The 23,058-nt window shown below is 60.0% G+C and overlaps 11 protein-coding genes across 11 annotated transcripts; 6 read left to right on the forward strand and 5 right to left on the reverse strand.

Moving 5' to 3' along the window:
• Positions 1 to 23: 23 nt before the first annotated feature.
• A1Q1_05040 (longevity-assurance protein-like protein) lies at positions 24 to 1,311 on the reverse strand (the record flags this gene model as incomplete). The annotated part of the gene is made up of 3 exons (XM_014321847.1): positions 24 to 548; positions 594 to 881; positions 946 to 1,311. 3 exons carry the CDS (start codon positions 1,309 to 1,311, stop codon positions 24 to 26), a joined length of 1,179 nt encoding a protein of 392 aa, XP_014177322.1.
• Positions 1,312 to 3,482: 2,171 nt separating this feature from the next.
• A1Q1_05041 (uncharacterized protein) lies at positions 3,483 to 4,321 on the forward strand (the record flags this gene model as incomplete). Its single annotated transcript, XM_014321848.1, has 3 exons — positions 3,483 to 3,595; positions 3,769 to 3,895; positions 3,983 to 4,321. 3 exons carry the CDS (start codon positions 3,483 to 3,485, stop codon positions 4,319 to 4,321), a joined length of 579 nt encoding a protein of 192 aa, XP_014177323.1.
• A 440-nt stretch (positions 4,322 to 4,761) lies between these two features.
• Positions 4,762 to 5,559, reverse strand: A1Q1_05042 (uncharacterized protein; the record flags this gene model as incomplete). Its single annotated transcript, XM_014321849.1, has 2 exons — positions 4,762 to 5,079; positions 5,140 to 5,559. 2 exons carry the CDS (start codon positions 5,557 to 5,559, stop codon positions 4,762 to 4,764), a joined length of 738 nt encoding a protein of 245 aa, XP_014177324.1.
• Positions 5,560 to 5,752: 193 nt separating this feature from the next.
• A1Q1_05043 (ER to golgi family transport-related protein) lies at positions 5,753 to 6,619 on the reverse strand (the record flags this gene model as incomplete). The annotated part of the gene is made up of 4 exons (XM_014321850.1): positions 5,753 to 5,874; positions 5,912 to 6,109; positions 6,153 to 6,335; positions 6,514 to 6,619. 4 exons carry the CDS (start codon positions 6,617 to 6,619, stop codon positions 5,753 to 5,755), a joined length of 609 nt encoding a protein of 202 aa, XP_014177325.1.
• A 507-nt stretch (positions 6,620 to 7,126) lies between these two features.
• Positions 7,127 to 9,678, forward strand: A1Q1_05044 (cysteine-tRNA ligase; the record flags this gene model as incomplete). The annotated part of the gene is made up of 4 exons (XM_014321851.1): positions 7,127 to 7,425; positions 7,478 to 7,490; positions 7,559 to 9,109; positions 9,154 to 9,678. 4 exons carry the CDS (start codon positions 7,127 to 7,129, stop codon positions 9,676 to 9,678), a joined length of 2,388 nt encoding a protein of 795 aa, XP_014177326.1.
• Positions 9,679 to 9,843: 165 nt separating this feature from the next.
• Positions 9,844 to 11,702, reverse strand: A1Q1_05045 (uncharacterized protein; the record flags this gene model as incomplete). Its single annotated transcript, XM_014321852.1, has 7 exons — positions 9,844 to 9,947; positions 9,994 to 10,090; positions 10,205 to 10,490; positions 10,574 to 11,093; positions 11,141 to 11,303; positions 11,365 to 11,446; positions 11,491 to 11,702. The coding sequence occupies 7 exons, from the start codon at positions 11,700 to 11,702 to the stop codon at positions 9,844 to 9,846; spliced, it is 1,464 nt and encodes a 487-aa protein (XP_014177327.1).
• Positions 11,703 to 11,928: 226 nt separating this feature from the next.
• On the forward strand, positions 11,929 to 12,548 carry A1Q1_05046 (uncharacterized protein; the record flags this gene model as incomplete). Its single annotated transcript, XM_014321853.1, has 4 exons — positions 11,929 to 11,962; positions 12,024 to 12,056; positions 12,127 to 12,422; positions 12,483 to 12,548. 4 exons carry the CDS (start codon positions 11,929 to 11,931, stop codon positions 12,546 to 12,548), a joined length of 429 nt encoding a protein of 142 aa, XP_014177328.1.
• A 319-nt stretch (positions 12,549 to 12,867) lies between these two features.
• On the forward strand, positions 12,868 to 14,383 carry A1Q1_05047 (uncharacterized protein; the record flags this gene model as incomplete). Its single annotated transcript, XM_014321854.1, has 7 exons — positions 12,868 to 12,911; positions 13,002 to 13,132; positions 13,212 to 13,393; positions 13,440 to 13,502; positions 13,549 to 13,626; positions 13,687 to 13,773; positions 13,817 to 14,383. The coding sequence occupies 7 exons, from the start codon at positions 12,868 to 12,870 to the stop codon at positions 14,381 to 14,383; spliced, it is 1,152 nt and encodes a 383-aa protein (XP_014177329.1).
• Positions 14,384 to 14,660: 277 nt separating this feature from the next.
• Positions 14,661 to 17,284, forward strand: A1Q1_05048 (NADH-ubiquinone oxidoreductase; the record flags this gene model as incomplete). Its single annotated transcript, XM_014321855.1, has 2 exons — positions 14,661 to 14,807; positions 14,867 to 17,284. 2 exons carry the CDS (start codon positions 14,661 to 14,663, stop codon positions 17,282 to 17,284), a joined length of 2,565 nt encoding a protein of 854 aa, XP_014177330.1.
• A 535-nt stretch (positions 17,285 to 17,819) lies between these two features.
• Positions 17,820 to 18,051, forward strand: A1Q1_05049 (uncharacterized protein; the record flags this gene model as incomplete). Its single annotated transcript, XM_014321856.1, has 2 exons — positions 17,820 to 17,956; positions 17,994 to 18,051. The coding sequence occupies 2 exons, from the start codon at positions 17,820 to 17,822 to the stop codon at positions 18,049 to 18,051; spliced, it is 195 nt and encodes a 64-aa protein (XP_014177331.1).
• Positions 18,052 to 18,593: 542 nt separating this feature from the next.
• A1Q1_05050 (uncharacterized protein) lies at positions 18,594 to 20,277 on the reverse strand (the record flags this gene model as incomplete). The annotated part of the gene is made up of 3 exons (XM_014321857.1): positions 18,594 to 19,706; positions 19,757 to 20,160; positions 20,211 to 20,277. 3 exons carry the CDS (start codon positions 20,275 to 20,277, stop codon positions 18,594 to 18,596), a joined length of 1,584 nt encoding a protein of 527 aa, XP_014177332.1.
• Positions 20,278 to 23,058: the final 2,781 nt, after the last annotated feature.

The raw sequence follows: 23,058 nt of genomic DNA on the forward strand, positions 1-23,058 counted from the left end.
TCTATGCGTTCATCGTCTATCGACTAGTGCTTGCGGTTCTTGAGCCCGTTCGCGTGTCCGTTGACCGCGCTCGAATGCCCGTTAACGCCGTTGACACCGTTTCCGTTCGTGATACCGTTCGTGACACCGTTGCCGTTGGCATGGCCGTTGGCGTGGCCGTTGATGCCGTTCGTGTGGCCGTTGGGGATGACGCTGTCGTCCTCGTCCTCGAGCGAGATCGCGTCGTCGTCCGTGTCCTCCGAGTCGGAGCGAGTGTCCTCGGCGCCCTGGCCGCGCACGACACGGACGGCCACCATGATCGCCATGTAGAACCAGACCGTGCAGAGCACGAGCAGGATGCTGAGCAGGATGATGAAGCCGTAGTACATGCCCTTCGTCAGGTAGTGGCCGTTCGCGGGGTCCCACTTGAACGCAATGTACTTGGGCGCCTCAACCGCGGCGCTCTTGATGACGAGGAAGAGACCGACCTGGCGCGTGATGATCCACGAGACGAGGAAGACGACGAACGCGGCGTCACACGCCCGGGAGAACGCCATGTACCGCAGAAGCTTGGCGAGCTGTCATTAGTTCACTGAACGAAGGCAACAACTCACAGGCAGCAGGATGTCGCAGAAGTCCATCAGGGAGTGCACAACGACGCCGATCCGAGTGTAGTTCGCCAGGTACGACGAGCCGATGAGAGCGATCGACAGCAGGTGGTGGCCGAACATCTGCCAGTGGTCCTTCCTCGGTTTCTCCGTGTTGATCACGTAAAGCTGGTGGAACCACCATCCGAGCTGCGCCAGGTAGTAGAACTTGGTGAGTGCCGGCAGCGGCGTGTACGGGTACGTTCCCCAGAGCTGCTCCGGCGAGGTCGGGTTGGGGATTCGGTGCAGAATGATCTATCCGGTTAGCGTTTTTCCAGACCTTCTCTCCATTCCTCATCCTCCCCTGCTGCCAGCTCACCATTCCGATGGTCCAGAACACGGTGCAGTAGGCCATGGCCCACGCCTGCTCCGCAAAGCGCACAGAGTTGTGCTCCTTCTTCTTCGCTGCGACTCGCTTCAGGTGGCGCTCCATGGCCGGTGATGTCGGCTTGTGGTCGAGCGGCGGTGTCGGAATCACTCGTCGGGCGAGGGGCGACAGAATGTACTTCATGGACACATGGCGAAGGACGCTGAACACGACGGCCCAGAAGATGACATACCGGACGTCGAGCCTGCCCTTGCTGTACAGCGTCGTCGGCACTCCGTTCTCAAAGCCCTTCACGGGGTACGAGAGCTCGACAAATGGCCGAACAAAGTCGACGACTGACTCCCGAGTGAGAGACATTTTGTTGTTGCGGATTGGGAAATGGGGGAAGATGGAAAGTCGAGATGCGAGGAAATGTCCAGACAGTCCTGCGCTAAGCTGGGTAGATCGTAGCCTAGCTGCCGAGACCGAAGATCGAAGATTGATTCAGATCCTTGCGTTGCAGTCGTTTGATGAGTCCAGCTCAACTTGGTCTAAGGTCGCTCAATGTCCAAAGTGCAATTAAGCCGAGAAGCAGATACGCAGGTACGCGGTACGGAGGTCGCGGTAACGTGTGCTGTGAGCTAGGGGGTTAATTGACCGGTGAGGCGCCAATGGGATCCAAGGTAACTCTGGGGAAGGGCAAGGATGGGCGTGAGGGAATGAGGATTGAGGGAAGATGAATGCGGTGGTGTTTTCGTCGTGTCCTGTGTGTGTGGAGGGGAGGAGGCGGGGCGCAGATCGAGTGTTGTGTGTCTTTCGGCGCTTGCTCTCGGCGGTCGGAGCAGAGCGGTCGGCGACGTGCAGCGTGCGTGTGGTGGTGTGAGAGAAGAGGGTGGAAACGTGGAAAAGAAGGATGGCCGACGAAAAGGCGAAAGTGCGAGTCCTAGGCTGGCCGGGGTCGATAAATGACAAACTCTAATGAACCGGAGCAGCTTAGGACACCAAGAAGGAAAAAGGGCACACCAAGGGCGTCGCGGGTGGTGAAACGCGGGTCTCGCGCCGGGTCGACCGGCCGGCTTGACACGACGACACGTGCGGTTCGCGGGTACAGGAGTTCCAGGAGTTCCCCAACGCTTTGTCTGCTGCCTAGTCTGCCCACCGACCCATGCCACCCGGCGATCACTTGCACGTACATCGGTACGCCTGTCGTCCCATTCCTGATCCTCCCTGGGCAGGCAGGAGCTGCACAAGCCGTGTTCAAGGATGAACGCAGGAGAGCCCAAAGGACGCTGCCTCCACCTCGCTATGATCACTGGAAAATATCAGCTTGAACCCAATCGTGATGGAGATAAGTCGGCTAACCCTTGCAGGCGGGTAGGCTGACGATGAGCCGCGTCCCTGTCTCCCCTGGGTCAAGACCTAGCAGACCTCGCCTCGCGTATCGGGCCGCTGATAAATTTCGCGAACTTGCTGCTGCGCTTTCTGCGCTGGCACCGACGATCCACACCGAGACCACCGGGGATCGTGGATTTAATTTATCACCGGCTCACGGCTCACGGCACAACGCGGCACACTCCGCCAGCCTAGAGTGCTAGTGTGCATGTGCTGGAGCATCAGCGTGCCACGATCTGCATGCGGCACGGGCACAAAGACCGTCCCACCGTCCGGTGCATGCAGTGCAGTCCAGTGATCAGATGTATCAAAGTGCAGTGCATGCCTCTCGATGCCATAAAGATAACTGCCTCAAGTAGTGCCTGGCAGGAGCACAACGCTGTGCTAAGCTCCGGCGCTCTTCTCGGCCTTGGGACAGGGGAAGCCTGGGGCTTCATAGGGTGCGGCGCCGCCTTGCACTTTTGGCGTTACTTGGCACGCCATGCACGCCATGCACGCCACATACACACAGGTACACGGACGCTGCAAACGCTGCAGTGTGGATTGGCCCGATGTCCGAGTGTTCGTTTGGCGGGCGCAGGTTGCAGGCGGTCTCGACTCGCCGCGCCGCCGAGGTGAGGTACATCCAACATGGCCGAGTAGTGCTCCAACCTCCTCCGGGGTTCCGGTTTTGGCCACTCGTGGGTTATGACGTGCGACGAAGTAGACGGCGCTAGTGAGCGGACCTCACGGTCGCAATGCATACGGGGTTGGTTCCTCAGTAGCCTCAACGGAGCGCATTAATAGGCAATGACGGACTGCGCAGAAGCTCGACCATAACCCTCGGCGACCCGGCAGCACAGCGTCGAACAACTGCACAGCTGAGACGCTCCGTGCATCGTCCTCTGCAATCTGACATCCCGTCAGTGCACCGGTGACTCTCCTTTGTCCACGCTTTCTGTATAGTCAGCACTTCTGCCCCGTTGTCTGCGTTGTCTGGGTGGAGATTGACGGACTTCGCCACATCTCCGTTGCAAAGTGGAGGCCCGAATAAGCCACCCTCCTCAACCTCATCTCGCGACCACCCAGGTCAATGTTGATTTCGGCGTCCAGCGACGGCAACTCGAGCGTTGAGAGGGCCATCAAAACACCACCAATTTTAGCCCATCCAGCAAAAAATGGCCTTCGCGACGCCGTCCCCGACCCTGTTTGTCGGCAACCTCGAGACAAAGACGAAGAAGCCGGAACTCAGGCAGCAGCTGTATGCGCTCTTCACGCCGTATGGACGAGTGTGAGTGTCGCCAGAGGAGCTTGACGTCTACCTAGAAGTCCGAGCCGGACGGATCTCAGACGCTGTCCTTATTGCTTGGCCCCGATGGTGGAACAGGGAGATACGGAGACCAATGGGTGCACTAGATGGGCGGATTACAGCTTTGGGTCGAGAGCTGTTAAGCTGACAGGCAGGATCGACATTGTCGCGAAGAAGCATGACGGAGGACGAGGACAGGCCTTCATCGTGTTCGAGGAGCAGGCCGCGGCGACGGCAGCTCTGCGTGGACTGAACGACACGCAGTTCTACAATCGGGACATGGTAAGTGGTTTCGGGGCGGCCTCAGGCCCGCCTATCGTCATGTCGTCTCTCAGCTGGACATGGCCAGGAAACTAAGCTAACACCCAGCATATCGCGTACGCGAAGAACCCGTCCAATGCGACGCTTGCGCGCGAGGATCCGTCCAAGTCAAAGGAGGCGCGGGCGATCGAGGCTGCGCGCGTGACAATCTCCAAGGCGCAGGGCGAGTACGAGCAGCTGGAGCGCGAGAAGGCAGGCGGGATCAATAGCAAGCGCGCGCCCGATGCCGATGTTGAGGACCGCGCGTCAAAGAAGGCCAAGACGGAAGACGACGACGACATGGAGATCGAGATGGAGGACGACGACGACGTGAATGTCTCGGTGCTGTGCTCGAATCTCCCCGCCGAGTGCAATGAGGCCATCATGGGCGCCCTCTTCTCCCAGTGAGTATTCAGCTGAACAGGGAAGTATCGAGCTGACAGCAGATATCCCGGATTCACGCGCGCGGTCGAGATTAACGCCGCCACGCCCCTGCCGCCGTCCCATCCCAAGCCTAATGCAGGCGCGAAGACGTTCCGTGCCACTTTTGCCAGCAGAGCGCAGGCTGAGGCGGTCATCAAGCCGCTGAGCGGATACGTCATGCAGCCGGGATGGGACATGGCCGTGTCAGTGGAGTAAGGCGGTGAGTAGCGCAGAGGTAGACGAGCTAGACGACGGAGATTCGGATTTGTACCACTAATTCTACAAACATGCATGACTTATGGCATATACCACCTTCGTTGGCCCAGACTACATCTTGCGGATCGGGTGGCGCATCACCTCGAGCATCGACTCCATCTTGCGGTAATAGTCGTTCATGAGCGCGACGCCGTGCGCTGCTGTCAGCTTCACCAAGACATGGACAGCTCACCGTGCCTCCCCTCTTCCTCGCGGATGTTTGAGACCAGGTCCTCGAGCTGCTCCCGCGTCTCGGCGTGCAGGCGCTGCATGGCCGACGAGAGCTCGAGCACGAGCTTGAACCTGCCATCAGTGGGGAAGAGATGAGAACGCACGCATCCGTGATGAATGTCTGGGTGAAGGCTGGGGTCAGCTCGTGGACAGAAATTGTTGAGCAGCGCAGGGGAGGAGGCAGAGACAGTGGAGGAAGACTCACTCTCGATCTCGGTCTCGACACGTGCCTGCAGCTCGTTCCACACCGCGACGAGCTCCCCATCCACGTCATACGGCACGATCTGGCATTAGCTGTCAGTGCATGCACAGCTTACCTCGGCGGAACAGTCGAAGGGTTCTTCCTCGTCGCTGTCCTGGCCCCCTCCGTCTTCCTCATCTGCCTTCAGCTGCTCTTCCTCGGCAGCGCGGCGCTCCTCCGAGCCAGGCTCGAAGAACTTGCTGAGTCCGCCTTCGGTGAGTGTGCTGCTTGAGTGTTTCCTGAACGGCGTGCGGGGCGTGAGTGGCGTGTGCGAGTGGGGTGTGTGCGAGTGTGGAGTGTGAGCGGGTTGAGAGCGTTGAGGTGTGTTCGGCGCGGGGGCGCGGACAAGCTGCCCGTCCTCGACGGTCGCCTCCTTCTTCTCCAGCAGGTCGAGCATGTCGGCCTGGCGCGCGAGCTCCTCCTCGCCTATCTCGGCCAGGAGCTGAGCCTCGTCAATGCCCTCGAGGATGTCCTGGAAGTCTTCCGAGTACGGCATTGGGTCGGTCGTGGTGGGAGAGGATACAGGAGTCAGATTTGGGTTGCGAGGAAGGTCAAGTCGCGAGAAAGCGAGCAAGGCCCCCATGGTTTGATCAGCGCTGTCTCACTCAGATTAGTCAACTCCCCCTGTCACTGCTGCGCTCTCCGCTTCCACGTCTGGCTCCATTTCGCATCGCCCGATATGCATACGTCTAGTCGATGAGGTACTTGCGCTTGAAGAAGGAGCGCAGGTGCATGAGCTGCCACGCACCGAGCGCGACAATGCCGAGCGTGATGATGATCGAGAACCACTTGACACGGTCGTTCGTGCTCTCTGCTACGTCAGCTAACGGCGCTGCCCAGCTACTCACCGTTCGTGTCGCGCATGCGCATCTCGCGGTTCTGCAGGTACTGCATCTCCTCCTGGATCTCCTTGACAACGTTCTCGAGCTTGCGCATCTCGACCTCGAGCACGGAAAGCGACTCCTGGTTCGCGAGCGCGTTGTAGTCGTACGCGTCCGCGCCAATGTCGATGTCCAGGTCGATCGTGCGCGTGCGCTGGGCAGACTCTGCAATGTCAGCTTATTGACCGGTGTTCACAGCTGTACTCACGTCCAGTCTGGACCGCCTTCAGGCAGACACCGACGTCAGCGGACTGGTGCGTCGTGATCGCCAATCGGCTCTCGCCCTTGATGTCCTTCTTGGACAGGTACACATTCTTGGCCTGGGATCCGTCGACGATGTCAATGTCGACGCGGATGCCGTCGACCGGGGGAATGTTCGCGCTAACGATCACTAAGGTGTCGCCCGGAGCAAAGTTCCAGATGCTGCCGGTCAGTACGAACCGTAATAACATCCGCAGGTAGGTCTCAGACTCACCAGTCTATATTGGGAAAGTAGGATCGACGGATTGGGGGTCCGCGGGGGAGGCTTGTCAGCTACAACACCACGACGCACAACTCTTGCAACTCACGAGGCTTGCTCGACGGGGCAAGGTCGAACTTGACGGCCTGCGCCAGAGTCGCGAGGAACGCGAGGCAGAGGGTGAGGAATCCAAACGACACTGTTCGTCCGGACATGGTTGCTGAGTTGCCGATCGTCGTGTCGTGAACGTGAAGGAAAGTCGCTGGAACTGAAGAAAACCGGAAGATCGCCTGCGCGCTACAGTTTGCGCGTTTTGGAGCGAAGAGGACTGAGCCTGGTCAGAACTGGTCGTGAGAGGTCGTGTAGTGGATGTGATGGCAGACGAAACCGACCTGGCGGCGTGTCATGTATCGAGACACACACCACGCGACGCCATCCACGTCCCACGCCGCGAATAGTCGCCAGGCACGGGCGCTAGTGGGTGTTCAGCTGGTCATTGGCGGTAGGCGAGCGGTTCGGCGTGCGATAGCCGGTGCGCCTACGCAGGCCTATCTGTGATATGATCCACGAGCCAAGTGATGTGATCGCTGAGTCGAAGTCGCGAAACCTAGATACACAAATCCGGAAACCTGGAACCTTGGGCCATCCCGTCGATCGCAAGGCCGCTTTCTTCCCTCGACTCTCTTTTACACTCAACAAAAGAACTCGCTGGCTACATCTGTATGGCCTCGAGACTTCGCATCGTCCCCCGAATTCTCTCTCGCCCGACTCCCCGCACCTCTCCTGTCGCTCGCTCATTCATCCGATCACTTTCCGCATCGCCTGTCATGTCCGCACCGGCCTCGTCTTCCACGCCAACCGTGTGGTACCCCCCGCAGAAGCAGACCGATGAGCCCGTCCTCAAGGTTTACAACTCCATCACCAAGAACAAGGACACCTTTGTTGCTACCAACGGCCGCCAGGTCGACTGGTACAACTGTGGACCTACTGTCTACGATGCCTCGCACATGGGTCACGCTCGGTGAGTTGGCAACTCCTCACATGAACTGACATGCAGTAACTACCTGACGCAGGACATTGTCCGCCGTATCCTCCGCGACTACTTTGGCTACGACGTCAACTTTGTCATGAACATTACTGACATTGACGATAAGATCATTATGCGCGCGCGGGAAGGATATCTGCTAAAGGAGACAAAGGAGAAGAACCCAAAGCTCACCTCTGAGCTCATCGCTGATGCGCGCAAGGCGTTCGCCGCCTTCCTTCCGAAGCTAGTGAAGAACCTCCCCTCGCCCGTCGACGCTCCCAACGGCGACGATGCCCTTGAGCACTTCAACGCCATTGCGAAGAAGGCTGCTTCCGATCCTGCGTTCGTCGAGGCTGGCAAGGAGAAAGAGGAGAAGTTCGGTCTCTACATCACCAGCCTGACGCAGGCGCGTGATGCCATCCTGACCGCTGAGAAGCAGCTCGAGTCTGGTGCCGCTGGTAGCGTTGACGCCCTCGTTGACGGCACCGCCAGCGTCCTCGGCCCGTATTACGGCGAGACGAAGGGCAACACGATCGCCGACCCCGTTGGTGTCAGCCGAGACCTCGCGCAGTACTGGGAGCAGCGCTACTTCGAGGACATGGACCGCCTCCACATTCTTCGCCCGGACGTCATCACCCGCGTGTCCGAGTACGTTCCCGAGATTGTTGCCTTTGTCGACCAGATTATCAAGAATGGATTCGCGTACGAGGCTGAGGGATCGGTCTGGTTCGACGTGAACAAGTTTGAAGGATCGGATGGCGATGGATTCAGGCATCAGTACGCCAAGCTGCAGCCGAGCAGCAAGGGCAACTGGAAGCTCCTCGACGAGGGAGAGGGTGCACTCACCGGAACGAAGGGCAAGCGCCAGCCGCAGGACTTTGCTCTGTGGAAGGCCAAGTCGAAGCCCGGAGAGCCGGCGTGGCCTTCCCCTTGGGGCGAGGGACGACCGGGTTGGCACATCGAGTGCTCCGTCATGGCTTCCGAGATTCTCGGCAAGAACATTGACATTCACTCCGGCGGTATCGACCTGATGTTCCCGCACCACGACAACGAGCTCGCTCAGTCCGAGGCGTACCACGGCAACAAGCAGTGGATCAACTACTTCCTGCACACGGGACACCTGCACATTGAGGGTCTGAAGATGTCCAAGTCGCTGAAGAACTTTATCAGCATTGACGACGCTCTGAGGGATTACACTGCTCGCCAGCTCCGCCTCGCGTTCATGCTCAGCCCGTGGAGCTCGCGACTCGACTTCAAGCGCGACCTGATCGCCGACACCAAGGCGAAGGAGGAGACGATCGACAACTTCTTCACCAACGTCAAGGCGCGTCTCAGCGAGACGCAGGCCAAGGGCATGAACACGGACGGCAAGCACCACTTTGAGTCGCCGGAGAAGCAGCTGCTCGAGGACCTGTCTCGTGCGCAGCTTGCTTTCCGTGCCGCGCTTTGCGACTCGTTCAACACTCAGGGAGCTGTTCAGGTCCTCCTCGACCTGATCCAGAAGGTCAACGTGTACTTCTCGCAGCGTGGACGCGAGTACAACATTGAGCCCGTGCGCGTCATTGCGCAGTGGATTACGCGCCAGCTCGTCATGTTCGGTCTCGGCGAGGGCCCGCTCGCCGCCAACGCTAGCGCGATCGGATGGGGCAAGGCCGGCGACGAGGGTGGTTCCGGAGACGTAAGTTGGGCTGCTCTCAACATCAGGCGCAAACTAACTCACAGTTCGAGGCCAAGCTCGACAAGTACATCCGCGCGCTCGCTTCGTTCCGTGACGACGTGCGCAAGGTCGCGATCGCCGGTGGATCGAACAAGGACATTCTCCAGCTCTGTGACAAGTTCCGCGACAACGACCTGGTCAACCTCGGCGTGCAGCTCGACGACGGACAGGGCGCCGACGGCGGTGCGCTGTACAAGCTCGTCGACCCCGCTGTCCTGATCAAGGCTCGTGAGGAGAAGGCTGCCGCCGCGGCCGAGAAGGCGGCGAAGAAGGCCGCCAACGCCGCCGCCGCGGAGCAGAAGCGTATCGCGCAGCTCGAGAAGGGCCGCACGCCGCCTGGAGAGATGTTCAAGCCGCCCCACGTCAAGGACGGGCTGTACACCAAGTGGGACGAGGCTGGCATTCCGACGCACGACGCTGAGGGCAAGGAGGTGGCCAAGAGCGCGAGCAAGAAGTTTGCCAAGGAGTACAAGCAGCAGGAGAAGCTGCACGACGCCTTCAAGGCGTGGCAGGCCGAGGGCGGCAAGTAAAGCATTAGGCAGTTAGTACATCTTAGAGACATGGGATACCTCTTGCTTTCACAGTACGTATAGTATTTGCATTCGATAGACTTCGGACACGCTCCTGACAGAGCCGTTGCGTTTCTTTCGTTATCTGACTCGAAAAGCCCAAGGGGACTGCCGGAGACAACACGCTTAGACGGAGCCGTAGTTGGGGTTGCCGGCGGGGGGTCCGGAGCGGACGGCGACAAACTCGCCGTTGCCGAGGTAGGTGTAGCCGTTCATGCCGAACATCTCCTCTGCACGGATCTGATGTCAGCTGAGTTACTGCTCATGACAGCTCACCCTCTTCCACAGGATGTAGAAGGCGTAGATGTGACCACTGTAAGTTAGCTATTTCCTCCAGCACCAAAGCTTGTCGCTCTACGCACGGAAGGTATCCCTGTGAATGTCAGCTTCTTACTGCATGCATTATAGCTGCACGCCATGCAGGTGCTCGGTGACATGGATGCACGAGCACTTCGGCGCCCCAGCGGCAAACAGGCCTATGACGTACCAGCATAGTGAGGGCGATACAGATGAGGAGGTCGCAGCTGCAGCCCGTCATCATGGCGACCGCGGCGGGCGGGAAGATGATGGCGATGAGCGCGATGATAATGTCCGATCCGCGAACCATGGTGTCGGCGATGGTAGTTGGAGAGAGTGTGTGGAAAGAGAAATTGGACGACGAGGGAAGATCAAAGGCTAGGCTGGCTCCCAGGTCCAAGGTTTGGTGCGGGCTGGTGGCAACGCGCGCGTGGCCTCTTCGGTCATGTGGTGTGACGTAGTTGGGCCGATCGCATCTGCCGGGCGTGCCGCCATTCGCTGTCTCAAGTGCCTAGGCTCATGTCCGAATCATGCATGCATCTACAGCCCTGCTGCCTACAGGTCCCAAAGGAAGTCCTCGAGCTCGTTCAGCCCGTTGCCCCGCTCCTTGGAGGCGATGAGCGCGTTCGCCGGGCCGACGGCGGAGACGCCCCACGAGATATCGACACCCTCGACGTCCTCCCACCGGAACGCACCGGGTCCGCCCCACACCATGGCTTCGTCGTCCTCGCCCTCAGCCTCGATCTCGCCCGCTCGCGCCGCGCCGAACAGACGGCCCCAGAATCCGCGACTCGTCTGTACCTTGCCCATGCCCTCGATGCGGCCGCCGCTGCCGCCGCGCGCAGCCTTGAGACGGTCCATCTCCCGCGTCAAAATCGAGCGGAGTCGTTCCGCCGCCGTGTCGCGCGCGCTTGATGTGATGTCCGCAGGGCACTTGTCCGAGCTACCTGACAGCAGGTCCGCCTTGTGTCCAAGGATGAGGAGCTGGGGAGTCGGCCCGTTCAGCCGCCGGTTGAAGACACCGGCCATCTGCGTAAGAAGCGGAGGAAGTTCCCTGCTTGTCAGTTGAGAATGAGGATCTTGAAACTCACTCAGCTACGCTCGACGCATTGCGGACGAGGCTCACAATGTCGACGACAAAGACGACGGCGGTGCTGTCGGGAAGCAGCTTGCTGACCTGGTCGCGCAGGCGCGCGTGGCCCGGAACATCGACGAGCGTGACCGCCTTCGTCGCCCCGTCGGCTGAGGGGAGCGCCACGGTCGTAATAGAAGGAACGAGAGAAGTGTGGCTGGCCGGGTTCTCATCCTCAGTGAGCTGAAGGTTAGTTCTGTTGCAGTTGCCTGACCTACCTTTGAGAACAGAACAGTCTTGCCGGACGCTGGCGGGCCAACGAAGATGACGTTGGGAGTTCCCTTCTTCGCACTCTTGCGGCTAGATGGGGTGCCTGAAGTCAGTTCTACTGGATAACAACTAACTTACAGCAAAGCACCAGCAGGATCACAAGCAACCCCGAAGCAATGGCGACAACCTTGGGATCGGTGAGCAAGGGATGCCGGAGTGCCGGGTGCTGGAGGAGCGGATGACGCAGCGCCTCCTGGATCTTGGGGTGAGAAACAATCTTCTCAGCGGCCCCCGACGCCCATGTTTTCGTCTCGGTGACAGTCGTAGTGACTGTCTCGCTGCTCATCGTGTTGTCGATCGTGGATGAGTTGGATGGAGGTGTCGAGCTCGAGATCTCCTGAGTGAACCGGCGGCCACGTCACGTGAGGCTTCCACCAGCAGCGATCGAGGCACCACTCGGCACCGCTCCACGCCGGTTCGGTTCCTCTTGGACTTTTGTTGCTGTTACTACACCTCCATCCCCCTAACTCTCCTGTACCGACCTCCCAGCCGTCTTTCTTCCGATACCCAGCATGGCCGACGTCAAGGACCCCAAGATCGCCGAGGGTGGGTAGCCACCTCGCAACCAGTGCTGACGACAGCCTACGAGCTCGCCCGGAGTGACAAGGACGACACGACCTGGCTGCTCCTGAACTACGAGGTATGTAGCGCAGACCGGATGCTCAAGACAGGCCCATGCTGTTTTGAGCCTGTATCACAGGATTCATTAGCTGACGTGCAGTCTGACAAGTCGGACAAGCTCGTCCTCTCCGAGACTGGAACGGGCGACCTCGCCGAGTTTGCGTCTAAGCTTGACCCAACCAAGGCGTCGTTCGGTTTTGTTCGTGTGACTTACAGCAACGATGACCACTCGCAGCGGGTCAAGTTTGCGTTTGTCACGTGGATCGGCGAGCAGGTCAAGGTCATGCGCCGCGCCAAGGTCTCGGTGCACTCGTCCGACGTCAAGAATGTCATCCGCTCTTACTCGATCGAGGTCTCGGCTGAGAGCACTGACGATCTGAAGGAGGTGAGTCACAGATACGCCGGCCTACGCGGTTCCGAGGCGGTTAAACTGACCCGATCGCAGGACGACATTGTGCAGCGCATGCGCAAGGCTGGCGGTGCCAACTACGACCGCTCCAAGTTCGACTAAGACATTAATAGACCATATACACCAATGCATTTGCCTTGTAGACGACGTGCGTGCGTGCTTGCTTTATCCGCTGTACGTTAAGATATCGACCCAGTGCAGATCGCGTCGCAGGATCGCAGACGAAGCGCTCATTAAGGTACTGGGCCGGTTGGCCACGACGCGCCCCGTCGGCCGATGCGGGGGTGCCACGTGCAGAGTGGGGTGCCCCATCTCGCGACATCATCAACCGGTGCGGCCGCGCTATCATGACTGTCCTTCTCCAACATTCTTCTCTTCGCCCACTTACCCTTCACCCCTTCACGACACACACCTCCCAGCCATGGCGGATGCTTCGTCCTCTTCCTCGAGCTCGGATATCACCCTGTGCGTCCCCACGCCCACCGCCAGCTAGCTCCACGCAGCTCCGCAGGCGATCGGCGACCTTCCTCAATGACATTGCTGACACGACACCAGTACCATCAAGGGTCCTTCCGAGCTCAAGCTCAGCATCACTATCTCGCCTAACAAGAGTGTCGCGGACCTGAAGGACGCCATTGCCGCCAAGTGCGACGTGGAGAAGGCGCGCCAGCGCCTGATCTACTCGGGTAAGCATCAAATTACTGGACAGTCGCCACCGGCTGCTCCACAAGTGTAACGCTCCGGTAAGCTGACACATGCTTGCAGGCAAGGTTCTGAAGGATGACGACAAGATTGAGGCCTACAAGATCCAGAATGGTCACACTATCCACATGGTGAAGGGCGCTGCCAAGCCTGCTGAGGCGACTCCTACGCCGCAGCGCCTGCCCCAAATGGGCACGGGCCTGAGCGCCGGCAACATGGCCGACACGATCGAGAACTACCACCACGTATGTTGCAGAGACGACTGTTATGCGGAATAGCTGACCGAAGCAGGGCCTCGCTGGCTTCAACCCGTTCCAGGGCATGGGCATCGGAAACCTGCAGGACCCCAATGCTGTGAGTGCTTTGGAGCTGGCGCGACTATGGATTAGCTAACACGCAGATGACTGGCCTTATGAACAACCCCGAGTTTCTCAGGCAGATGTCGGATCTCATGTCTCGCCCCGAGGTTGTGGACCAGGTGAGTGCTCGAGCCAGCGACAATCGAACTGACGTGCAGATGATCGCCTCGAACCCGCAGCTCGCTGCCATGGGTCCCCAGATGCGCCAGGTCATGCAGAGCCCCATGTTCCGCCAGATGATGAGCAACCCCGAGACTCTGCGCATGGTGAGTGTTTGCATCACGCGCCAACTGACAACAGATCATGCAGATGCAGTCTGCCATGGGCGAGAACGGTATGGGCGGAATGGGCGGAATGGGAGGTCTCGGAGGTCTCGGCGGCCTGGGTGGCTTTGGAGGCGCGGGAGCCGGTGCTGGGGCTGGCGGCGCTGGCGGCAACACCGCGAACGACCCATTCCCGAACCTCTTCGCTCCGGGTGCCGGAGCTGCCGCTGGCAACACGGCTGGAGCTGCGGCGGGCAACACGGCGGGCAACGCGGCTGGTGCTACGGGTAACACGAACGCTGCGAACCCAAGCAGCCCTGGAGCTGGGGCTCCTCCGAACCCCTTCGCCGCTCTTCTCGGCGGAGCCGGTGGCGCTGGCATGAACCCCTTCATGATGGACCCCTCCCTTCTGTTTGGTGGTGCTGGCGCTGGAGGTGCTGCTGCTCCCCGCGACGACCGCCCACCCGAGGAGATCTACGCCACCCAGCTGGGACAGCTGAATGCCATGGGTCTGTGGGACGCCCAGAAAAACATTCGCGCTCTCCGCAGCACCGGAGGCAACGTCGAGGCAGCCATTGAGCTCATTTTCTCCGGCAGCCTGGACAACCAGTAGCTTGTGTTCATTCGCGTTTTCATTCTGGTATACCCGACTGTGTTCTTAGCATGCATATGATTAATCATCGAGAGCTCTGTCACTGCACGGCTCGGTGTGCCTGGAGAGTTGCTGATATGCTGGTGACCTCATTGGCTGAAATCTCATCGCGTCGATCTTGAAATCCGATGAGCGTTCGACACCACCAACAAGCACAGTGCTGCAGACAACGAACGGCATAGCTGTGGACACTTCGTAAGAACGCCCAGAACAAGGCTGAACACCACATGCATAGGAAATGGACGACGAAGGCAGCAACAATCAAGAACACAAAGCTCTTTTACGTAAGCCCTTCCCGCCCAGACGATGCCACAAGGACGGCGTTATCGTTCGCGCGGTGCAGCCGTCCAGTCACGGCTCACTCATTGCAGCTCCTGCGGCCCAGGTGTGTGTAGCCTCGCAAGGAGCTCGCAACGAAGTCAAGCCCTCTTGACATCTAGTCAGACCACCACCTCTCAACCCCCGCTCGCTCGCCATGCTTCGCCGGCTCGCGGTCCCCCGCTCCATCCCCCGGGCCAACGCCTCTGGTACGCATCATCGACCTCTCCCCACACGCCGACCCGCCCACGCGCAGAAGAAGACAGTCCGCTGCTCCGAGACTGGTTACTCCGACGAGTCGCCCTTCAACTGCTGCACCCCTCCACCTCGCGCGTTTCTTGTACTGACATAGCAGGGCGTCTCTTCTCGACCACCCCCCGCAGGTGCAACGACGTCACCCTTACCATCGATGGCAAGGAGGTCACCGTCCCCGCCGGAACCGCCCTCATCCAGGCGTGTGAGAAGGCCGGTGCCAACGTCCCTCGTTTCTGTTACCACGACAGGCTAGCCATCGCCGGTAACTGTCGTATGTGTCTTGTCGAGATTGAGCGTGCCCCCAAGCCCATCGCTTCGTGCGCTCAGCCCGTCATGCCCGGACAGAAGGTCTTCACCAACACCGAGAAGGTCCACAAGGCCCGTGAGGGTGTGATGGAGTTCCTCCTCTCGAACCACCCCCTCGACTGCCCTATCTGTGACCAGGGTGGTGAGTGTGACCTCCAGGACCAGTCGATGCGCTACGGCTCCGACCGCTCGCGCTTCAACGAGATTGCCGGCAAGCGTGCCGTCTCCAACAAGGAGTTTGGGCCCATCGTCAAGACTTCGATGAACCGCTGCATTCAGTGCACCCGTTGTGTTCGTTTCGCCAACGACGTCGCTGGTGTCGAGGACCTCGGTACCTCGGGCCGTGGAAACGACCTCCAGATCGGCATGTACATTGAGAAGTCGCTCAACTCTGAGATGTCCGGAAACATCATCGACCTCTGCCCCGTCGGTGCTCTTACCTCCAAGCCCTACCAGTACAACGCTCGTCCTTGGGAGCTGAAGAAGACCGAGTCGATCGACGCCCTTGACGCCGTTGGCTCCAACATCCGTGTCGACTCGCGCGGTGTCCAGGTCATGCGCATCCAGCCCAAGCTCAACGACGACGTCAACGAGGAGTGGATCAACGACAAGACCCGTTACGCCTACGACGGTCTCCGTGTTCAGCGTCTGACTACTCCCCTCGTCCGTGAGGGCGACCGCTTCGTTCCCGCCACTTGGGAGCACGCTCTCGAGACCATCAACCACGGCCTCGCCAAGTCGGGCGCCAAGGGTGACGAGATTAAGGCTATTGCCGGTCACCTTGCCGACACCGAGTCGCTTGTTGCCCTCAAGGACTTTGTCAACCGTCTCGGCTCTGAGAACACCACCCTCGACGTCACCAACCCCGACGCCCCCATCGCTTCCGGTGTTGACGTCCGTTCCAACTACCTCTTCAACACTGGTATCCCCAACGTCGAGGAGGCTGACGCCATCCTTCTGATCGGCACTAACCCCCGTCACGAGGCCGCCATCATCAACACTCGCTTCCGCAAGATGTGGCTCCGCAACGGTGCCAACTTTGGTGTCATCGGCGAGGACTTCCCGTCCACTTTCGAGTACGAGTCGGTCGGCAAGAGCGCCGCCGACGTCGAGAAGTTCCTCAAGGGCGACGCCGGCAAGGGCTTCGCCAAGACCTTTGCCGAGGCCAAGAAGCCTCTTATCGTTGTCGGTTCCGCCGTCACCGAGGGCAAGGACGCCGCCGCCGTCCTCAAGACCGTTTCCGAGTTTGTCCTCTCCAAGGCCGACAAGTTCCTCACCCCCGAGTGGAACGGTTTCTCGACCCTCCAGCGCGCCGCCTCGCGTGCCGCCGCCTACGACATTGGATTCCAGCCCTCTGCTGAGAGCTCCAAGACTTCGCCCAAGTTTGTCTACCTCCTGAACGCCGACGAGATTGACCCCTCGTCGATCCCCGAGAACGCGTTCGTCGTCTACCAGGGCCACCACGGTGACGTCGGTGCCCAGTACGCCGACGTCTGTCTCCCCGGTGCCGCCTACACCGAGAAGGCCGTCACCTGGGTCAACACCGAGGGCCGCACGCAGCTCGGCCGCACCGCCGTTCCTCCCCCGGGAGCTTCGCGCGAGGACTGGAAGATTATCCGTGCCCTCTCCGAGGTTGTCGGCTCGCCCCTTCCCTACGACGATGTCTACCAGCTCCGGGACCGCATGTGGGACGTCTCCCCCACATTAGTCCGCCACGACGAGGTCGACGCCCCGTCACCGGAAACCCTCCGTGCCGGTCTCGAGGCTCTCGCCAAGGCCGACGCCCCCTCGCCCTCTAACGAGGCCTTCCGCAAGCCCATCCAGGACTTCTACCGCACCGACCCCATCTCGCGTGCGTCGGTCACGATGGCCAACTGCTCCAAGGCGTTTGCCGGCGGCCAGTCGCCCACGCCCGAGAACGAGGCCCGCGAGGACGACAAGCGCGCCGCCCAGGAGGACGCCGCCAAGCGCGCCAGCGCGTAAACTATCTTCAATCAAAAATAAACAATAGCATTTCGATAGAAAACCACTGTTGAGATGGCGGCCGCGGTGGTTGTTTGTACGCAGGACATGCAGGATAACATTACGATACCGTCCTGCGTAAAGGCAACAGTAGCCCTTACCACAGGAGAATAATACCAAATCTTGCATGCACATTATCAGAATCATGTGGCGCAGCAACTGCGCTAGCTGCGGGTGCTGACGGTTATAAACTGACTATGAACTGACTTCGCGACTGACTTTGTCTTCATTCAACGCGATGCTCGCCCTCCGCCGCCGTACCTCTTCCGCCTGGGCTTCCTTCCTCGGCCGCCCCGCCTACCCCGGCGCGCCGTACCTGCGCTCGAACGTGTCGTGGAGCATCGTCATCCTCATAAGCTGTGAGTGGGTGGCAAACGATGACTGATCGCAGGTGTCTTCAACACGGCCATGATGGGCTTGTTCTACGGTATCAGCCGTATCCTCGGAGACCACTCGCACGGGTGAGTACGGCCGCTGCGTCGCCTTAACACACAGCATGGCCAAGCTCCTCGAGGGCCTGTGGATCACCCGCTTCATCGTCCTCACCATCCTCCCCATCTTCTGGCGCCCGACCCACGTCACCGCCGAGATCGTCGCGTGCTGGTTCCTCGGCTTCGTCGCGCCGCCTGCTACGTGAGTTGAGCGTGGTTGCGGTGATCACTGACTCCAGGCTCGTTGTGCCTGACGCGAATGATGAGGAGACCGCAGTCGGTAGTGACAAGGACTAGACGCATGTGCGCCTTAGAGTGTACCAGTATAGATGTAATGCAACCATGCATTACACCATTCGTTTGGCGATCGCCAAGCTGCTATGAAATATTCTCATCCTTGTAATCAACGATTTGGTCTGCTTAGACGGGCGATCTCTCTCCCTGTGTCTGTAACGACTTTCTGTGCCACCCCCCATTCCGGCCTCGAATGACCGGAATAATCCATAACCAGAGCTAGATGCGGAAGAGCCATGCATGCAGTAGAAGTCCTAGTGCATGCAATTCCTGCAGAGGAAGATGCAGTATGAATGGTGCGGAATGCCAAGCTCGCATCAGGGATCTGGCGTTAACAACTAAGGATACCGTGTGATCCGGGGTTGCATGTATTGTTGACGAGCTTGATGCATGCTCCTGGGGGCTCCTCGCTGTGTGGTCCTGCCCTCTGAGGCATGGGTCGCGCGTTAGGGCTCGGTGCATGCCACCTCCACCAAGGCCGTTGCTCCTCGTCCACAAAGGTTCTTTCATGATGTACAACTGCTATGAAGATTCCATACCGCTTCCTATCGGTTCCATCCAAAGTTGACCAGCTCCGCCGGCGTCAGCGGGCCGCGAGCTCCGGGCTCGTACGTCTTGCTCGCATTCCACACTACGCCCCATCTCTTCTCCGGGATGCCTAGATCGCACAGAGCTTTCACTGCGTGATGCATGGGGCGGTGATCGACGGGGACACCTTGATCCTTGAAGCCCACCTGCAGGAAGGCGACGAGGTTGACCATGTACGCGTAGTGCTGTGTGACGGCGAGCGTGACGTACTTCAGTCGCGGGCAGGTTAAGAGGATGAAGCGCAGTAAGGTGGAGACATCCTTGGGCAAGATGTTGGCGAGGATGTAGTTGGCGGGGTCGAATCCGCGCTCTTGAGCCGGAGAGTCTGATGTGGGGTAGTGAACAGGCGGCGGCTGGTTTGGGAACCAGGCACTCCGAGTCTTGCGTGCGTCGTCCGCTGTTAAATGGCATACAATCTTGATGACGATGTGCACCTTGAACCCGTCGCGGTCAAACTCATCGTGGCGCATCTGCACCGTCAAAGGGGCCGTGAGCAGTGGAGCCGTGGCCGACTTGATGAGGTACAGCAGCCACTGCTTGGTGAACTTCTTGACCGAGCCCGTGGGTGGAGGCATAGCCGTCAGTTCCTTGAGGTGCAACCCTTGGCTGTTCAGGAACGGGAGGCGGCGGGCAGCGGCGGCGAAATCATGATGACCGGGGAAGAGGTGCTCGATCTCGTCCAGGCGCTCACGTCCCTCCGACTCCCACACTCGTTCGCTGTTCTCCAGAGGGAGACAGCTTCGCATGACGAGGTTGTCGACAGGAAAGTCGACAACGAACAGATGGAACGGTGATTCGGTGGAATCCTTGGAGAAGTAGGACGAGAACTCGATACCGGCCCCAGTGCCACGCACGGCGTCGCGAAGATATGTGTATGCCTTCAGGTGAACCCATTCAAGATCGGAGCGGAGACGCGAGTCGGTCGTCCTCACTACCGAGAACGCTGCCGTTCCCGTTCGGACAATGGTCATGATGCGGGACTTGAAGGACGCAGCAGTGACCACCGTGGCTCGAACAGTATGTTGAACGGAGACCCCGTTGATCTCCGCGGTCGATGTGGCGAGACTCGTCTGCGACCACAGCGCCTGAGAATTAGCAGGTCAGAGTCTCGACGACGTACGGTGATCAGCGTCAAGGCTACACCGAGAGCACACTCGTTCAAGTCTCTTGGGCGAGTGGGAAGGGGTGGGGGGAGGTCAGCCAGGACTTGGCGTTGGGCTGTGGAGAGTCGGATGTCGGCTTGAGACCAGGAGACGGACCGCTCGGCGCGCGCCTGCACACGTTGTTGGCCAGGAGATACCCAGCCGCTCAGCGCGTTGTGACGGGTGAGGTTCATGGTGTGCTTGGGTTGTCCGACGTCGATGATGGAAGATGAAGGAGAATCAGGACTCCAGTCACCTCGAAAGACGCTCGAATGCTTTCCCTCGAGCGCACAGCCTAATCGACTTGTCTCGGTCAGCCTCTCCCGGCGTGACGCGCTTGTACAGGGGGCCCTTGTAGCTGTGGGTGGCCGACCATGAGCGACTGCCGTTGCTGTAGGCGTTAGCTCTAAGCAGAGGAGACAAACAGCTCACGTTGATGTAGGGCTGAGGCGTGATCTTGCCACGAAGCCCGGATAGCTTGTGCGAAGGATTGGAGCATGTGGTGCAAGTTGGAGAATGCGAAGGGAGCATTTGGAAGTGGATGAGGGAGGGTTGGTCTCGAAGACGACGCGTTCTTAAGTCCTTTCGTCGCCAGGTCACCATTCTTGCGACATCTGCCCCCTCCACGGCTCACCATGCTCCTGGCCGGCGGGGAGAAGGCTGTGGGTGTGATGAGCGCGAAGTCAGACGGTCAGCGGTACTCAGCTGCCCTCAGACCCGTGTCGCTAACCAGGTCTGGAACCCGCCCAGCGTGCATCACAGTCTGCAGGGGACTACAGTCTGCAGGGGACAGGCCAGCGTCACAGAACAATGATGAAGAAGCGCCGCTCGATCCCAGAAGTTGTACAAGGCGTTGCGAAGACGACGGGACTGCCGACAGGGGATCGAGAAGCAACTCCCTTCTGATCTAGCCACGTGCGATGGGTGAAGGCAAGAAGGAAGGACGCCCCTTCAGTTCGCAGGCCGATGAACGCGCGCCTGGAACCGTTTCGCGAGCGAGAGGTGTCCAGAACATGTGGGCAGAAGCACACGAAGCACAACCGTGAAGAGCCATCAGCTGAGCCAGAGATGTCGCTGCGGTTTCGAGAAGTCGCGACAAGGGACAGATCTGTGCGTGGAGGTGGAGAAGTGGGCTGAATGGCGATCAGAAGTCAGTCGCGCCCCGCGCCCCGCGGATCTTCATCACGTGCCCTCACACGTTCACGTCTCGCCATGAGATGCCGCGCGGCAAAGTCGTCATGTCGTCAGTTGCCAGGTCAGTCTGCAGACGCGTGCGAGGGCCGTGTAAGCGTGCCTGGTTGTTGTCCACCAGCAGCGCGGTCGGCGGGCGTCGAGGCGGGTCGGTTCGTCAGTCCCCGCATGCCCATGCGCGCCGCTCGCGAACGAGCCTGCAGCATGCAGCAGTTGCCCAGAACTGCGGGCTCGCAAGAAGAGAAGTCGAGAAGTCGAGAACCAGCCATGACACGCGATCAGCGATCAGCGATGGTCCAGGCATGCCGCGCGGCATGAGTTGAGGTGGACGATCATGCGATCACACAAAGTCAGTCGCGCCCCTTGTCGTCACGTGCGTGTCAGCTTCACCGTCACGATCGCACCGCCCTGCGCCGACCCGACCGTGAGTAGATTGCATGCGCGGGGCGTCGCCGCGGTCTCGACCCGGGAGGCGTCACTGGCGCCGTTCGCGTGCGGTGTGCGTGCGGCGTGCAGCGTGCGGAGGCGAGGAGATGAGCGGTGGCTGCGCGTTCCTCACGCCCCTCACGTTCCTCACGTTCCTGCACTACCGACGCATGGTGAGACCTCCCGTGTCCGAGAAACAGTAGCGCAGGGCCCGGCGACGCCGCAGGGCCACGGGGCGGCGATCACGACGCTAGCTCTGCGCTGTAGGCTTTGTGGCGAACGCGATGGGCGTGGCAGATCGCGCAGGCGGGGTCCGGGAAACACTGATTCGCGTTGACCTCGCCTGACCCTTCCAGCCAGCGGCTGATCGTCTGATCGCCAGTCAGAGGTCGTGCATGTTGACGAGCAGCGCTGCGGTTGCTAAGATTGCTGAGTGATATGCGCGAAGCTGGCACGAATCGCGGGGGAATCGGCGACGTGACGACGGTCGAGACGCAACGCTGCAACGCTGCGATGCAGGCGTTGCCGCTGTGAGTTACAGTGTCGTCCATCGCGACCATGACCGTGTCAGAGTCAGTCGCCCGTTCTTGCTGTCCCCTTGTCTCGCTGTCTCGTCTCCTTGGTTCTTGTTCGATGGGTGAGTAAGCCAGCTGGCCCGGCCAGCTCGTGCCGATACGTCAGATGGCGATCGATCAACGACGACGATCAGTTGCATGAGGTGGAGGTCACCGCCCGGAGCCCGCCCGGAGCACGCAGCACGTGGCCGAGATGACCGAAGGCACTAGAGCGGAAACAACCCCGGAGCAGCAAGCGTGACGTCACGCCAGGACATTTTTTTGCTCGGTGATGGTCGAAACCTCTGGTGCCTTAGAGAGCCCGTCGTCGAAGATTCGAGGGCCCGAGAGAGAGCCGAGTGTCCGAGCTGGCGCGTTGGCTGGCTGGCCTGGCTGGCCTGGCTGGCTGCCCGGCGGCGCTGTAGGTAGTCCGCGTCGGATTCGCTCGCACTGTGGACTAGCGAGGTGTGAGCACGCTCGGTGACGACTGTCGATGCGTGCCCTGACAATCTGCCGGGTTTGACACGCCTCTGACGCCGGGGGGCGGGCCTGGCGGGCGAAGGCTGGGTTGCAAGCAGAGGGAGAGATGGGCGAGGATGCACGAGGATGGGCGTAGGTTTCTGTCCGACGATCCCGACCGACCAACGACGTGGATGCGAGCTTGCGATGGGAGTGCAGTTAGCTCAGTGGGAAGCCGTGCCGAGCGCCGCGTGCGTCGCATCTGGCCGTCTCTGTCAGCACTGTAGACCATCGGGTTGCAGCCAGGCAGCCAGACTGGCCTGACGGCCCAGGCACCGAGCGCAAGCTGGGTGCGATAATCTGGGAAAAGAGGCCGACTCGTGATGTCATTGGACCTGACGCCCTCTCACTCTTGAAATCGAAAATGCAACCGGGCGAGGTCAATCCACATCCAGCTCGTCCATACTGGTAGCATCCATGCATGCATTGATGGTGGCGACAGACAGAGTGACGGCTTAGCAAGCAACGAGGTCCAGTGGCTGCGGGAGAGTGCCAGTGGGTGCCAGCAAGAGCCAGCGATGGCGTTCAAGAGCAGTCTCAGGTGTGCCAGCGAATTCTGGGTCCGCGTAGGGGCTGCAGGGTATGACGAC

Source organism: Trichosporon asahii (genome assembly GCF_000293215.1).
Source record: "Trichosporon asahii var. asahii CBS 2479 unplaced genomic scaffold scaffold00071, whole genome shotgun sequence".
NCBI classification, from domain to species: domain Eukaryota; kingdom Fungi; phylum Basidiomycota; class Tremellomycetes; order Trichosporonales; family Trichosporonaceae; genus Trichosporon; species Trichosporon asahii.